General features: G+C 42.8%; 1 protein-coding gene across 10 annotated transcripts in view; it reads right to left on the reverse strand.

The window, feature by feature from the left end:
• ERI3 (ERI1 exoribonuclease family member 3) overlaps positions 1-17,311 on the reverse strand; it is a 121,433-nt gene extending 104,122 nt beyond the window's left edge. For 2 of the 10 annotated variants that reach the window (XM_016123493.2, XM_016123491.2), the window contains exons 1-3: positions 17,293-17,311; positions 14,883-14,958; positions 3,687-3,964 (exon numbers count right to left, since the gene is read on the reverse strand). In XM_016123493.2, coding sequence (XP_015978979.1) covers positions 3,687-3,941 — 255 coding nt within the window. In that variant the 5' untranslated portion in view covers positions 3,942-3,964; positions 14,883-14,958; positions 17,293-17,311. Of the gene's footprint in view, positions 1-3,686; positions 3,965-14,882; positions 16,885-16,925 lie in introns of those variants that run through there. The other 8 variants (XM_016123487.2, XM_016123489.2, XM_016123488.2 and 5 more) reach the window with 8 other exon arrangements.
• Between the last annotated feature and the right edge of the window lie 202 nt (positions 17,312-17,513).

Here is a 17,513-nt window from a genome sequence, read left to right on the forward strand (position 1 = left end):
AGAGAAGAAATGGGCTGCACCTGTCCTGGCCATCAGGAAAACTGAGGTTATTTCCTCCTCCCCACGTGCTGTGGCCTATACCTCATTTTCTTCACTTACATTTGCTTTGGTCTTTTCTGAACACTGACATGGTAAGAGAACTTGCCCCCAGGTTAAAGACGCACAATTAAAGATCCTACCAAAGCTTTCAGGCTGTGCTCCCTGGGCCTCAGGACCACAACCACCACCATTTGATGCACATCCACACTAAAATGAGCAACACGCACCTCTGCTAACAGGACAAAGGAGCCACAATTTGCCTGAACTAGATAAAAACCTACTTCCATATCAGGAAACAAATCCTAAAGCAAAAAAGGAATTGTAGTCTCAAATGTAGAGTCTTAAAGCATTTTAAACTACCTATTCAAGTGAAAAAAATGTTTTTAAATGAAAAGGTCTCATATCCAATCAATATCTGTTTTAATCTGAATCAAAACACGTATAACAAAATGAGTGCAAAAACCAGAAAGCCTTCTACTAGCAAGCCAACCACTCTAGTTTCACCTAGTTGAACAAAGTACAAAAATAAACAGCAAAAATGACAAATGGAAAACACCATGTGTTTTACCACATTTATAACCAATACTGTTACTCACCCAAGTACAACAGAGCTTACACCTGTTAGTTTTTCACAGTGGCATTCCTTTACGATAGTCCCAATAAGTTGACTCAGGGACTTCTGAAAACCAGAGACATATGAAATGAACCCCATACCAAGGCTCCCAATAGACCCACACCCAAAACTTGTTTCTGCCTCCTACTCAACTGAGGGATATGACATACTACTATAAGAATCAGAAGTGTACTATGCAGAGAACTCAAGTATGAAAGCTCCTGGGAGCCAATCAGAAAAGGAGCTGGGATGGTTCTGATTCACAGTCCCAAGCCAGCCCTAGGAGGTATGCAGACCTTGTCCATAAAGTCTGTCAAGTGGACAGCCATCAAGCCATTCTGAGAGAGTACTAGGAAGGATTGGTCTAAATGGCACACCAGATTCTAGTCCTTTTATTATCTCTTCTAGTTTATTCTCATTCCAAATCTCAATCTTTCCTGTTTCCATTTAAATTCTTTTCTTTTTGGTCCTTATTAAAATGAAGAGGAAGTTATTATCATGTTCCTTAGAACAATTATTTTTCATATAATGAATTTATTTAGACTGGACAAGAGATAAGTCACTAAAACCATGTTCAATTTCTTTTCTTCTTGTCTTATTATTGTGCTTGTAATGATTTTTGTTCCTCTTAACCTACGCTTTTCCAACTTCTCCACTGCCCATGTTGACCAGAAGACCACAAAGCACAGAGGTTCTAATGAGAACCTGACCTAAGATGACCTCAATGGAAGGACGCTAACCTATCTGGGAGTGACAACTTCTCCAATCCATCTTCTAAACTATCTCTGAATCCTAACAGGATCCTGCTACCTGTAAACTTTAAGGACAATTTTTTTTTTTTTTAAAGAGAGAAGGGGAGAGCTTTAAGTTGTCAGTAACAACAAGTCTCAAGTCTCCTGAGTAGTCCATCCCTTTCCTGAGACCAGATAATGCAGCAGAGCTGCCTGGCCCCAAACTCACCTTCCTACCTGTTGATCACAGCACTGTAGAGGCTTAATGAAGTAGAGATGCATTACATTTATCACTTGCCCTAGATCCACTCAAATCCATCACTATGTCACAGCAAGAAGTTAGATTGATCTGACAGGATTTGCTCTTCTTCACAAACCCATGTAAGTTATTACTCAGTACCCTATGCTCTTCTAGCTGTTTGCTGATTGATTATCTGACGATCAGGTCAAGTATCTTCTCTGGAATCACAGTAAACTAACGGGTCTATAATTTCCAAGATCATTCGTATTTCCCTTTTAAAGATAAGCAAGACAGCAAATGCTTCTTCCCGAGTTCTCTAAAGCAACAGCTAATGCTTTGCTAATAATGAACCAAGGCAGCCAATTCTTTAAGTGCCCTTGGAATCACATCATCAGGGTTCATTGATTCTGGAGATAATCTTTAATCAGGCCCAGATGCTGGTAAACAGCATGAAGCCCTACCTCAGCCTCAGTCTGAAAGGCCTTGGTGCCTAAGTCTGGAAAGGAAGTTGGTGATACAAGTGATTTAAATCTGCACTGCATTAAGTCTTCGGCATTGCAACAAATAAATAAAAAGAACAAAAATAAATAGATAGGTAGGTAGGTAGATAGATACATAGATAGATAGATAGATAGATAGATAGATAGATAGAGAACAAACAATGTCCTTGAAAGAGAGATGAAAGGTGATACTGACAGACTAAACTGAGACATGAATCAGGCTTCACCTTCGGCAATATTGGCAGGACCCTCTGTAGGACAAGAGAACAGAGCTACGTTATTATCTGAGCTTATACTTTGAAAAGTTCAGAAACGAATATACATAGACATGTGCAAGAAAAATACAGAAAGCAAGAAATGCCATAAGGTAGGTGCCAAGCAATCATGAGGGTTCAGAAGAAGGATGAATCATATGCAGTAGGGATGTACTGGATCTTAGACTCTGGTCCCACAAGGGCTTACTAACTGAAATCTACCGGTAAGGGAAATAATATGGTATATTAGGATATAGATCCCTGATTCCCAGCCTGAGGGAATCTAGGTAACCAAAATTCCCATGTATCACCCAGGTACACCCACCACAGAATCTCCAATAGTTCTGGAAGTCAGAGAAGACTCTACAGCAGGGGCTGAGAAAGTAAGTGTGGCTCAGGTAGCTCTCAAGCCATATTCCCTTTCATCCAAAGTTCCTTCCCTTAGGACATTCTTGTCATCCTGCTCCTGTCTTCCCAAGTCTCAGTAGGCCTGAGCCAATGTCCCAAAGGCAGACCACTACTTTAAGGGAGAATTGTAAAGAGAAGAGAAAAAAGAGGAAGAAAGATAAAAGCGTTGTGGTATCTGCTTTACGAAAAACAATCTACTGTTATAAAGAAAGAACACCTTTCTGGGGGAAAAAAATCAACCAGGAGAAACAAACCCAGTTTATCTCTGAATAGACCCCACTCCTCCTCTCTGTCTCCCATTGTGCCTGATGCTACAGTCCTCACCTTCCTCACTATTCCCAGACCAACCTATCTTTGCATCCCAAAATTACAGACCTGATAACCCAGGCCCACGGGGAAGTTACAGTCCTAGAGCCAGGCATACCCAAGGCCCCCACACAACAATAAACTGCCGATCAGACTCCAGTCATTCCTCCAAAGCGAACGCCAAGCACTCCATCATCACCCAGCACAGGTGCCTCTCTACTATTAATCTAAGCTTCCTGGCAGCACTATCCTAAAAGGTCTCTGAACATAGCTGGTGACTCAGAAAAAAACAAAGAAATGTTCCTTTCTAACAGATCAACAACAGTACTTGCTCAGGTTATCTAATGCTGTATAACAAATCATCTCAAAACTTAGTGGCTTAAAACATCAATAATCATTTATTATCTCTCACAGTTTCTGTAAGTCAGGGATTCAGGAGTGGCTCAGTTAGCCAGCCTTGCTCAGGGTCTTTCCTGAGGTTCAAACCAGATGTCCACTGGGGTATAAGAAAGTTTCTCTGGGTCCCAAAAAGCAAAACTATCCTCCCTCCCTCCTTGCCCAACCCACATTTTCTGAAGCAATGATGCAAGTTACCTGAGGATGAATCTGTGGCTTGTCGCACGTGGCCTCAAAGTCCAGCACTAAAAAGTAGTGATACCTCTGGGGAGGGAAGGACACCATTGCCGCCATGGATGCGCCAAAGCCGTGGGCCGCCAGCTTTCTGGTGGATATGGAGCAGAACTCCGGAACACCACAGGGAGAAAATAAGTGGGAGCCCAGCACTTTTCTTGCTCTTGAAAGTAAATATGAAGAAAATCGAGCTGCTCCAGTCTGTAAAGGTGCTAGCATTGAACATCCAGAAGCATCTAAAACTTAGGGGAGAAAAGTTAAAAAAAAAAAAAAAAAGAACAGAGAGCCTGGGTTACTCCCCTCCCACTGTGACCCTGCTCCATCTAGTCTTCAGGGACAGTCACACAATATGAACCACTCCCCAGTGTTTTTCTGAGCCCCTTTTCTAAGTCACATTACTGAAGTTCAAGACACTAGTACTGGCCCCTGCAGCATTATGACAGTTGGGAATTTCCCATATCATTCTCAAAACAACATGCAATGCTGGCCTTCACCTTTAAATGGAGCTCTTAAGTTCAAAAATGAGGAGAAAGAAAAATTCTGCACTCACTTCTCAGGTGGCAACAGTTAACAACATTAAAGCTAAGGTTCCCAAAGTAACATGAGGTGACCCAGTTGCACAAACAGTCCTGGGAGCTAAGTAGACCCAGACCCAAGATTTTCTCAGCTCCATTAGGAGTCATCTGCCCCTCACTTTCCCATCTGTATCTTGACATCTCTATATACCCTCTTCAAATCTCCAAAGTGAAAGCCAACAAAACCAATCATAGGGGAGCTTGCTCATGATATTCTGATTCCCCAGCCCCCAAGCCAGTAAGTGGCACCCTGGGAGAATAAATAATGCCTGCAGAGCACAGCTGGCAACAGCCTTAGGCCTTCCCATTTGCTGCCTTTGGACTCACTCTACAAGAGGCCTTGAACGACTGCAGGACTTTAAATAGGGAAGAAAAAGAGAAAACCCAGATGTGGCAGTAATGGGAGCATTGCTAAAAGTCTAGTAAAGTTTTCTGAGTGAACATGTGCAAAAAAAAAAAAAAAAGATCCAAATGACTTTTCAAGTTTTCCCTTTAAATTTCCAGAATGTCTGTTCCTTAGAGGGATAACTAAACATAAAAATCAAAGCCTAAGTTTTACTCACAAATAACACAGCTTCCTTAAAAAAAAGAACAAAGCAGAAATTTTGTTTTTCCTCCCTTTTATACCAAATACTCAAATTCCCTCAATTTTACCTCAAATAAGAAATATCATTCCCCAATACAGACAGGGCCATAGTTTATGCCTTCTGAAGCCCAATTCCTAAAGAGCCAAAAGTTTGCCTCTGAAAGGCTGCAAATCAGCACTCACTCCCTCATGTAGGCTGGAAAGGGAGAGAAGTCTGTGAAGTGCAGAACACACTCAAGAGCCATGAGGTCACTCCTACCTGAGTGGACTCGACAACACCAAGTATCGCTTCTGCTGGCTGTCCCGACTCACTGAATGAGCTACAATAACTCGCCTGCACAGGACATATGCTAGTATGAGTTCTCAATCTCCCTATCGCTACAGTGAAATTCCATGTGGACTCAGCAGAGCTAAGACTGAAAAGTATTTTAAGTTCTTCATGGGTCAGCATATGCATAGTACTTGTTTTCACAATAGCTTCATGGCCTCTCCAAAAAAGTGGCCATTAGGGAATCCCTTGGAAACGCAAATGGGCCAATGTCCCTTTGAAAGCCGAAATCCAAAATAACTCTTCATATCACACACTCCTCCTAAACAGTACTAAAAGCCTTGATGAGATGGGAGTCACCAGTCTACTCAGATTACACATTCTAGTTGGGATCCAAAGTCTCTCAGGGCCTACAATGCTTCTCTAACCCCTCAAAGTCAGGCCATGCACAAGAATGTTTAAAAGTCTTATTTAATGTTCTCCAATGTGTAAATATAGTATTAAAGGGCATATATAGTCAACCACACCCCATCTGCCAAATACTACAGGCAATTAAGCATAGTGATTAAGAAAGGCTTTCAAGTTTGAATCCTAGCTTTACCACTTATTTGCCATGGCACCATGGGCAAACTCTGTTCTTCAATTCCTCACCTGTAAAATGACAATAATAGCTCCTACTTTTTAAGTGAGAATGAAATGAGGGGACACATATAAAGCACTTAGAGCAGTGTCTGGCACATAAGGGCTCAATAAATATTAGCTTACTCTTATTACTCTATTGGGCTATGCCCGCCTGGTCAAACCTGGGTCTCCATGGGACTATAAATCCAATTAATGCATTAGACAACTTCAGAGAGTAATGTCAATGGCTCCTGCACGCCTAGAATGCTCTAGACTTCTCATATAGCATACCACATGTGCCCCTTCCCCGCCCAGGACAACATATTAATGGCCAGAGGTACTCTTGCCTGTAGGCCTTGCTTTCTCACCTGATTTCACCCATGTCAAAAAGCTTCTCTTGTAGGTAGTCTTAACAGCAGACATTAGGAGACCAGGCCTCCACATGTCAGCAGTCACTAGGTTCTACACTTCCTTCACTTCCAAAAACCAAGTTCAACTCAAGCAAGAAACAAAGGGCACCTCTTCCTCTTCCTTTCCTAAAAAGTTCAATTCAATCCAATGGTTTAGAGCCATTTGTTGTGGCAGAGGAAGGTAGGTATTAACACTAGGGAGAGAAGGGTCTGGAAGCCAAGTAGATAGGGAGGGCATCCATATGGCAGCATGTCACCGTATGAATGCCCTACATGCAAGGACATTTTCCTACCTAGGTGTGATGTAACATGTCAGAGATCATGTGGAGTGTGGAGGGTATCCACAGGGGAAGGTGCGGAGGAGTCTTTTGTGGGGAGTCATGGGCAGGGTAAAAAAGGCACCCAAGAGGAGGAAAGGACAGTGGCAACGATGGGAGATTAGTTACATACAGAGGAATTAATCAGAGAAGGGTAATGGGAACCACATTTCTTACTGTTATAGTATAGAATTAAAATATGGAAAGGGGAAAAAATCCATGGTGTCAAACTGGAATTGGAGGTAGCAGTGTGAACTCATGGTTTCTGAGATATATATGTATGATGCAAATGTATGTGTGTGTATACACACACATACAAATATATATACACACATGCATAAATATTTTCTAAGCCTGTCTACTGACAGAACAGGAAGCAGCGATACTCCAATAGCAATGAGCATACATAGCACTCAGCTGCCTTCTAAATGACATTCTCCACTGAAAAGCCAGAGCTCTTTAGAGAAATGGCTGATTCCAGAGCTACGGCAGGGAAAGTACAAGATGAGCCTGGAACATCTTACTGTGAAAGAAAGCAAGGAAATTCTCAAAGAATGATGGGAATATATCAAAAGGATGCAGATGCCAGCTTGAAAGGGATCCCACCGGCAAATAAACAATGATATTAATGGATTATCATGCACTGAATAAAAAGGAAACCATGAGTTTATAAAGATATAAATAAATAAATAAAAGTTTTCTAAGGGATATTCACATAGTTTGAAAGTATCTCACCACAGAATGCGTATTATTACAGGGAGTAAGTTTACACTGGGGAAGCCTAGCAGACATCACCTTAATCAAGTGAACAAAATGAACATCATCAATAATGGAATAAATGAAAATCATGCACCACATGATAGAATGCAATGAGAACAAGCATCATTTCTGTGATATTCCTGTAAAAATGCATAACCTAAATCTAATCATGAGAAAATATCAGACAAACCCTAACTGAAGAACAGTTTACACAACAATCAGCCTGTAATCTTCAAAAGTATCAAGGTCATGAAGATCAAGGTACAGTTACTGAGGTAAATCTAAGAAGATCAAACAGATTTGATAACTAAATGCAATGCACGATTCTGAACTGGTTCATCTTGCTATAAAGAACATTACTAGGACAACTGGCAAAACTCAAACAGGCTTTTGAGGATTAGATGGAAGTAACGTTATCAATGTTAACTTCCTGGTTTTGACGGCTGCATTGTGGTTAGGTAGTAAAATGCCCTTGCAGGTAGGAAATACACCCAAAGTATTCAGAGAGGTGGTATGTTAGGTCGGCGGCCACTTAACCCTGAAATGGTTGAGGAAAAAAATTCTTTATACTGTACTTCCAACTTTTAAGTAAATTTTGTCTATTTCAAACTTTTTAAAAATTATTTCTTAATCTATATGCAATGTGGTTTCAAAAAAAAAAAAAAAACCAAAAATGGACAGTATGTGAGGGTACAATCTCCCCACATTGCCCACAGAAGTTAGTAGGCCGCATGCTCTTCCTCTGGCAGGATGCCCAGCAAAAGCCAGCCCCCGAAACATGGAGTCTCCATGATTATTAGAGCCTACACTTGATGTCCTCTCACTGGGCACTCCTGCCACCATTAGGGCCTTCTCAGGAAACACCCCTGCCCTCTCTACGGTGGCACCCCACCTCTGGCACCTTAGGAATTTCTCTTTTCTACTGTCTTTATACTTTAGTCACAAGTTTGCAGAATATAAGTAAGTGCAGAACTTATATCTTCGGAAAGTTATGGGATTTTGAGTATTCTAGTTCAGCGGCAGAACTAAAAAGAAACAGATTATCATTCTGCATACTTCGGCACCCTATCTTTCATTGGAAACCAAGATTTATACATATTTATTCTCAATATCCTTTTCCTTCTCCTAGCAAATTAATGGCAGTAAATAGCCCATGGCAAGGAGGAAAATGAATGATTCTCTCCTCAAAATGAAGGGACCAGCCCCCTAGTGGGGCAGGGGAGGGGCAAACAGGGACTGCCACAGGACCAGCTGACTTGGAGAAACAGGCCTGAGCCACAACCCCTTGAGGATGGTCTCTGTGCTGAGTATTTACACAACAGACACCAATGGCTCCTCTGCAACCATTACTGTCGGTCAGGTAAATAACGCATGTGCCAAAATACACATTTAATGAGGGAAATAATATGCCTTTATAAAAAGCCTCAATCTGTATTTACCTGAGAGACCAGAGAAGCACCAAATCACCAGATTAGTGGAACCACAGAGGAGTCATTCTGGTGTCTTGGGTAAACAGATATTTTATAGCCTTCCATTACTGGAGGGGGGAGGGAAGGTACAGGAAGGGGGCCATCCTTTAATATCTACATATGCAGGCCAGGAGAGCCTGGGGGATACAGGGTCTACTCCCACCCGATCTCTCCAACTGCTTATATTTGTAATCTCGGTGAGGCAGGGGGAAATATGGGTTTGTCACACCCATGGGTTCAATCCATTCCCTTAAAAGCCAGACTGGGAAGCAGAGGATTTCAGAGAAACTCCAAGGTACCAGAGGCAGGTTCTGAGTCCACGGGAAGTACCTGAGATAGCAGCAACTTCCCCAGTTCCCAGTCCTGGGGCAAGTCCCTGTCCCAATCTGACCTGTAGTACAAGTGCTCAGGCACCTGAGTCCCAGAGGCATCAACAGAGAATTCAGTAACACCTGTCTGGAACACACTTGGTCAGAGGCTCTATCTTAGGCAGCTAAAAATAGCCTGGGAAAATAAACCACATGCCTTCAGTAGTCATAACCTTCAATCTAATGAGTGCATCCTTAGTGCCAGAGCACCTTCTATGAAAATCTGACTGGTAAACGTGAAAGAAAACCTAAGAGGCAACACAGTCCAGCCAGCCAGTGAAAATGAGCCCCAGAAAGAGAAAAGGATTGCACAAGGTTCACATAGCAAGTATGATTAAGAATCGAAGCCAGGGCTCCCAACTCCAAGTTCAGAGCCTTAGGCCATTGCCCCAACACAAGGAGCAGGCCTCACCACTTGTCTCCCAAGCTTCTATGCAATCTCACAGTGGAGGCCCGTAGCCTGAGAGCTAAGTTTAGTTTGCTGAACCTAGAAGTTGAGACAACAAAGCTTGATGTACCCTGGAACCCCTACATAACTTTCTGATGGCCCCAACGTGGAACAGAAGTAGGAATTCTAAGGCTGGGTCCTCACCTCGACAAAACATTTTCCTCTCTACAACCTGTCACTCCTCTGCCCTATAGCTAAAGTTGCTTCTGCTCCAAGGCAGGGCTAGGGAAAGCTCACCCAGTATCAGAAGCAGTTGCTAATCTCTATCAACATCACAGGCCACAGGAGGCTCACTCTCCCCCTACCCGTCTCAGCAGGTCAAGTCAGCATATAAAAAGAAGTGACTTTGATTTACCTGCAGTATGCTAATTTATGAGCCACACCCAAGAGCTTGGGCAAACTCCACAGAGGAGCCAAAGCTGGGAAACATCTCTTTGCAAAGTCCTGCAAGTCCATTGTGGCCACACTGCACATGAGAATGGGCAGAGGTTTGTTTCCTAACACACCACAAATAGGACAGAAATGGAGGGAGGGCTGGGTATAGTAATCTTATCCCTGTAAGCACCCTCTACACTTGTAGACAGCATCTGACCCCAGAGGAGAGGTACCCAGAACCTTCTATACCCCTGCTTCCAAGATGGAGAACTGGTATAGAAAAAAGGAGTCACATAGCTAGTTGTTAAAATGCTGGTATTAGCCAAGCCTAGGTTCAAATCCTACCACATATTCTTTGTAGTAATACCTATCTCTTAAGGGTTCAGTTCAATCACACAATGTATATAAATTGTTTTGCACAATAGTAAGTGCTCAGTAAAAGGGAGTTAATGTTATTAATACATGATAAAGAGGAAAGGGAAATACCATTTTCCTAAAACCTACTATAAGCCAGTCACTATGTTAGTTATTTACATATTTCCCCTCATTTAATGCTCCCAACTATCAAGAAAAATGGGTACCAGTACTCCCATTTTACATATGAGAAAATGAAAGGTTGGAGGCTCTCAGCTCTCTGGGGCTCTGTTCTCCTCTCCCACATTTGAGGGCCCACATCTCCCCCACTGGACTGATTACTCCATCAGCCATAAGGTTAACAATGCATATCAACTTCAGTTTTTCTTTTGAGGTAAGGTGTGACTTTAACTAAAAGTAACTCAACCACAAGCAATAATTAAGTTTGTCCAAATCATCCAAATTTGTTTTGATAATATTTTTTTTATATATTTTAACAAGAAAAACAAATTGCAGCCTTAGATACAAAAAGCAGAAACAGGAAGGGATAACCTAAATTAAAACAACTGCAGCACAAGAACTCAAAGCCTCTTCTCAAGTACAATTCCAGAGGAGTGATCCTCCCACCTCACAGAGCAGGGAAACTGACAGGAGGCAAGGTGACAACCAGCTCTTGGTGGGCTCCCCAAATGCGATGTTTCCTTTTACAAATCTGTGCCGTGGCAAACGCTCCTCCCTTTCTTTTGGAATGCACTTCCATTTCTACCAGGCAATATATTGCTCATTCTTCAAAATCCAGCTCAAATCTCTAGCTTTTAGGAGCTTCCTGACACCCTATCATAAAGTTAATTGCTTAAGTGTGATCCAATGGCACAGTTTTTCCCTATTTCATAATTTTTTTATCTCATTATATTGTAATATTTTATTTATCTGTTTCTCCTCCTACCAGAATTTTAAGGTAGAAGGTGAGAAGGATGGAAGATGGCAGGTATAGCTGTGTGCATGTGCACGTGCGTTTAAAAATAATATTTGACATGATACTTTCTTGGGCTTGTTTTCTGTTAGACTCTCTAATGCATTTTAAATTTTCAAGTGGCATAAAAGAAAAATATAAGATTAGTTGTTTTTCATCTCAATAATGCATGAGTTTAAAAAGTCTAAGAAACACTAAGCTAGATATAGATCCCTAAGGACAAAGACCACATTTTATTCATTTCTGTATTCCCAGCACACAGCACAGGGCCAGGCACAAAGTAAGTGTGAGCCGATGTTTGCTGAATGAATGAATACGTCCAAAGCCATGATGTCATCTGCTACAGAATCTGAATATGTTAGAGCAGGGCAAGGCCTAAACACTGAGCAAAGCTTGCTTGCTTCCCTCCTTCTCTCTCTCCCTTTCTTCCTTTTCTTTCTCGTTCCTTCTTCCTAGCCCATCCCATCCTGTTCTCCAGAGTGAGTGAGTGAGTGAAAGAGAAAGAGAAAGAGAGAGAGGTGAAGGGGAAGGAGGGAGAGGAAGAGAGGAGAGGAAGAGAAGAAGGGAGAGAGAGAAACATTGCCTTAGTGCTAGAATACTATTAAAAGAATTAATTTAGGGACCAGTGTTTGGACTGTCACATCCAATCACTACCCACAGATCTACAGCTTCCCAAATCAAGCTCATGCAAAGAAGAATCAATTGCAAGGACACAGAGGGTCTGAACAGGCATACTAATGGCTTCCTGAGGTGCCAGCGGCCAGCTCTGACACTCCCATAAATTATCCGCCTTTTGATTTTACCTGTAGCTCTGGGGCACGAGGCACAATTTTGAACATATCAAAGCAATCTCTCCTAACCCAAGGCTCCCCCAAGAATGTCCCCAAAGGAGGACGGGCTAAAAACAATGACCCAAAGGGAATCTGCTTCCCAACAGGCCTGTTCCTAGCAGCCATCAATTAAAACCCAACAGGACCAAATCAAGCCCAGCAGATCTGGACAAGGCATACATCAGACTACAGTTCTGTAGTAACTATACATCTTTCACTCAAAGGAAGAGAAATCACAGCAATAAACTAAACAATTTCTTCTGGAGGCAGATCTGCACTAGCTCTGACAGTACCTTACAGCAGGACCTCAGGCAACATACTGAACCTTCCTGGGCCTCAGTTTCCTTGATGGGTAGCAAGGACAACAATGCTGACTACCTGACCCATAGTGGTGATGAAAAGTAATAAAAAACATTTGAAAGGCACTTTACAAAGATGTAGGGCCACAACAGTGGCAACACTAATAAACGACCCTGACAGACTGGGATTTAGAAATGACTGGTCACACTTCGGTAAATTACTTTTGGGTAGCTGCTCACTCAATTTGCTTCACTGATGGGTGTTTGGGCTAAGGTCCACCCTGAAGAAAGTTCTGGGATGCTGGATGGGACTTCTGTTGTCTGAAAATTTTTCATTATGAAGAGCAGTGCCTTGCTTGAATTGTAACTTCCTCCTGTCTGAGGGCTGCCTCCGCCAAGGTCTATGTTTCTATTACATGGCCACAATTACAACTCTGAGGATCCAAAACATACTAAGCCAAAGGTGAACTCACCAAATTGTGGCTGCTTTTTAAAAAAATTATTAATTGTATCAAATATCATTAGTAACGAAAATTTAAGATACTGTGCTAAGAGCTTTACATACATTATCTCATTAAATCCTTTAACCAACCCTATTAAGTTCCACTATCTACACTTTACAGATAGGAAAGCTAAAATCAGAGAGGTAAGTCAGTTGCCCAAGGTCGCATTAACATTTACTAGAAACAGGCTTTCCTCCAGCATTGCAAGTACACTGGGACACTAAACTTTATCTGGTTCCTGTGCCTGACATATACCATTATACATTCCCAAAACCAGAAATAGAGAAAAAAGTCATCAGTTTGCCACAGGAAAGGACAGGAAAGACTGAGTAGGACATGTCTAGAATGAGGATAAGTCCTGGCAAATTTAGGAAAATAGGTCCTCCTCTGCATATATAGTTCAAAAGTTCAAAACAATTCACATTATGAGCCCAAATACCAAGATCCCTACCAGGGCTCCATTTATTCCCTACTTCTTTAAATTAGAAGAGTCCCAAAGTTTTTTCATTCATTTAACACCAACTTTGCCTTCCTAAATCTTTTCTAGTCCGTGAAACAGGAGCTGGTATCGCCAACAAAGTCTTTGGTATATATCCTTTAAGCTCCAGTAGATGGCCTGGAAATCAATAAAGAGAACCAGTATACACATATACACGGCGGTTCAGTTATATTCAATTATTAAGTATCAAAATACTGCCTCGAAGGAGGAAATACCAAATGCTACCCATGTAACTGCCACAGCCTCCTTACTGGTCTCTCCACCTCCAGTATTGTCCCCTTTGATCCATTCTAAACACTAAAATCAGAGGAAAAACCTAAAATGCAACTTATCAGTCCACTGCTTAAAACCTTTTAATGGCTTATTGATCCAGGGGTTGGTAAACTATGGTCCACAGGCCGAATCCAGTTGCCACCTGTTTTTATAAAGTTTACTGGAACACAGCCATGCTTATTCATTTTTGTATTATGGCTGCTTTTATGCTGTTAACAGCAGAATTGAGTAGAGTTGTGACAGAGAACCACAAAGCCTAAATATTTATCAGTCCTTTATAGGAAAAGTCTGACCTAGTCAACATTTTTTTACACCCACCATCTAATCCTAAGACCTTATAAGGCCCTGTCCTCTGCTTACATTTCCTGTTTAATTTCTCACCGTATTTTCTTGCCCCCTTCCTACAGAATATTGTTTCAATCACCCTGAATTTCAGTTTCACAAATTCAACAACGCTCTGACCTTCACACTTGGTCCCTCAAGTTTTCATCTAATTCTAGATGAGGTTACTTCCTCTGAGAAGCCTTTCCTGAGCCTACCAATCTGGGTGAGGGACCCTTCTGAATGCTTCCAGAGCACTTACACTTACCTTATTATAGCATTCTCAGAGTGTAATTGCTTCTTTACTATCTGTCCTCCCATGAATTTGTAAGCTCTTTGGTGTCAGGGACAGTAACTATCTTATTTACCACCACAATCCCAGGACCCTAGAGAACTGCCTGGCCCTTAGTTATTGAACACAGAGTTTCTGAGATCCTGAATATTAATCATCAGAGTCCAGCTTTTTGGCTAGCCCTGATTCTTGTAAAATCAGGCTGGGATTAACTATCCACCCAAAGGTGACCCACAACCCAAACTAAACCAAGATCCCAAAGACTGTGGTCAAATGTATTATCAAAAGCCAATTGAATGTGTTCTATCCTACTGCCTAAAGATGTGTATTTATCAGGAAAAAGAACTATTCCAGCTCTATTTAAACTTTCTGAACCTAAAGCAGTTATTCATGCAATGCCCACAAAGAAATCATAAGAGAACTTGAGAGTCTGGATACCCCATCTCCAACTCTCACACTTCATAGACTTTGGGTAAGTTCCAGTAGTCTTTGAGCATATGGCATCTTATTAGAAAAAGCTACAGAAAAATACAGTCTGCACCCCTACCCCTCACCCTCCAAGCCCAAATACTCATAAGGAAGAAGTCAAGCCATACTTGACCATGCAACAGGATTCTCACCTCTCCTTACTTCGAAGACACCAAGGTTGGTAGCTGGGGATACTGAAGGTTCTGTGAGAGCTGGAAAGCCCCAATGCTGTGGATAAATACACATCTCTGCAACAAGTCTATTTCAATACAAAGGATTAAATCCCCAGGGGGCTACTATTTAAAACAACTGAAGGACCACATTATATTTGAACTCCTAAATTCAAACTACTTTGGGATAACAGCTATCTATGTGTAAGGACCATGCCCGCACAGAATTTTCAAAAGCTACTAGTACTATGTATTTTGGAATGATGAATTTCATGTTCTCTAGTAGCACACTTTTCTTCCCAAGGAAGCTTATTTCCTAGAAACATTAAATATTTACAATATCTGAGCTTCGACTGAGAAAGATGGCTATGAAGTGATGGCTTTCTGGATAATCCAAGAATTCTAGTCAAGGAGCGGTAACTAACAAGGCTGACAATATTCAGAACTCAGGAACTGAGGCCAGGATTGGAAGAGGGGCTGGCAGCCAGCAACCCACAAGTCATGTTGCAAATGGCCACATACACCAGGGAACACTTGCAGGATACCTCTAGGTCTGCTTCAGGTTCTAAGAAAGTAAAGATAACCAAGTCCCAAGTCGAATCATAAATGGACACCTATCACACTTATCACCGAATTTAAATCTTCCAAAGGACTAGAAGTTGTAAGAGAGCAGTGCCCTTTGCACAAAGAAACAGCTAGATTTGGAACCAACCTATTCCTGTCTACCACTCTACACATTCAAGAATTTATTCTACCCAAATACCCCGGGAGAATGCCACTCACCAACTTACTTTACCACAAAGAAAACATTTTTCAAAACGAAAGGAAATAAAAGCACTTTTATTTGGAAATTTCAAGCTGGAAGGAGAGCTCTCAGCCAAGTTCTATGACCTAGCTAGCTGATTATTTACAGGATCTTTGGGCAGGAATTGTTAATGAGCTTTTAATTTGGAGTGCTTAAGTTGCCAAAGTGCTCTGAGCTCCAGTGAAGCATCACAGAATCCATAAAGGAAACCTTATCAATCACTTCCTGGCAGCTCCCTTCCCCCCAACCCCCATCTCTTATGAAAGGCAGCCAAGTGGGTTTCTAACCAAGATCACAGACACACACATTAGTGGAGTCACACTCCAAGTCCCTGTTTATAAATTGGCTTTTAAATGGTAGGGGATTCAGGTATAATATACTTAAGCTCCAGGCATGAACCCACTAAAACAAGGCATGCCGTGTATGATAAAGTCAGAATAAAGCAGAATTTGATGAAGCCAATTTCTGGTAGAAACTCAACAACCAAAAATCATTCAACCAATCACTATGTACTATAGTTCAAACAGTGTATAGTCTTTAGCCAATGGGATTCGTGGATTTTTTGCCCTTCAGCAGGGAGACTAATAAAATGTCTGAAAAGAGCTAATATACTGGAAGTGGCCAGAGACCTATAGCAGAGGCAATGACAGACACTCTCGGTTTGCAAAATCCAGCCCTAAGGACAGAATCCAAACCCCCAATGAAGGATCACATTCAGTATCTTCCAAGTCAACAAGAACTCGCAGTAAAGCCTTAATCCAAGTTCACAGTAAGAAAGCACCTGTTGCTGCAACATTTGCAGGAACAAACAGAAAGCTAGCCCGATTAGGACCCTTGTTCATTCATTATCTACTACTATACCTGTACAGATTTACAGAGGTAAACTGCTAATCCTGTGTGTATGTGTGGGTGTTGGGGAGAGGAAATGGGGATGTTCTATTTACTATCTCCTTGGTGGGTTTCTTCTATCCTCTCTGGTCAAACCTCTCTTCCTCTTCCCTGGGAATCGCATACAGGAAGTCAGCATCCTTAATCATCTACCCAATCTGTCTTGCTCAACCCTGCCCCACTCCCTCTCCACCTGAACGTAACTCAGTGGATCATGCATACAGGATGAGCACATGGGCTAGCACCCCAGGATGCATAAACTGCGCGCCGCGACCCTCACCCCGCATGCATCAACCGGGGCCCAATCAGGGGGCCCACTCCGCATTACCCACCCCAGGGTGTTGCCCCCAACTCGGGCCCATCCAAGTCCAGGGGAGAGTAAGGGGAGGGGCAGGGGGCCAGGAGACCAGCACTCCTTCCCAGGGCCGCCCCCGCCCCCCATCAGCAGCAGGAGAGGCTGTCGCCATGGCAACGCCCCCTCCTCGGGGCCAGCGCGGCAGGCTCCCTCCAGGTGCAGGCCCCGACGTCTCCCTCGGCCTGAGCAGGCGCTCAGGGCAGTTTACGGCCGCGGGCTCGGCCCGCGCCGACTGCGGCGCCGGCCAGGCAGAGGCAGCGCCAGCTCCGCCGCTCCCCACCGCCCGTTCCCCGCCGCCTCAACAGCGGCAGCCAGCACCACGAGTGCACAACACACCGACTCACCTCCGCGCACTCTGACCCCGGCCGACGCGACCGACGGGCGGACGCGGTGACCAACCGCTGAGCCTGCCACCGGCTCCTTCAACCAATGGGCTGCAGGAGGGTGGGGCTTCTTCTCCCCAAATGCTTACTCTCCCGCCGACATGCGCGCTAACGTGTATCAAGATGGTGACTCCCAGCAGCTGGCTTTATGGGCCTTGTAGTTTTGAGGTGGCACGTACTCC

This window comes from Rousettus aegyptiacus, unplaced genomic scaffold, assembly GCF_014176215.1.
Source record: "Rousettus aegyptiacus isolate mRouAeg1 unplaced genomic scaffold, mRouAeg1.p scaffold_m13_p_1, whole genome shotgun sequence".
NCBI classification, from domain to species: Eukaryota; Metazoa; Chordata; class Mammalia; order Chiroptera; family Pteropodidae; genus Rousettus; species Rousettus aegyptiacus.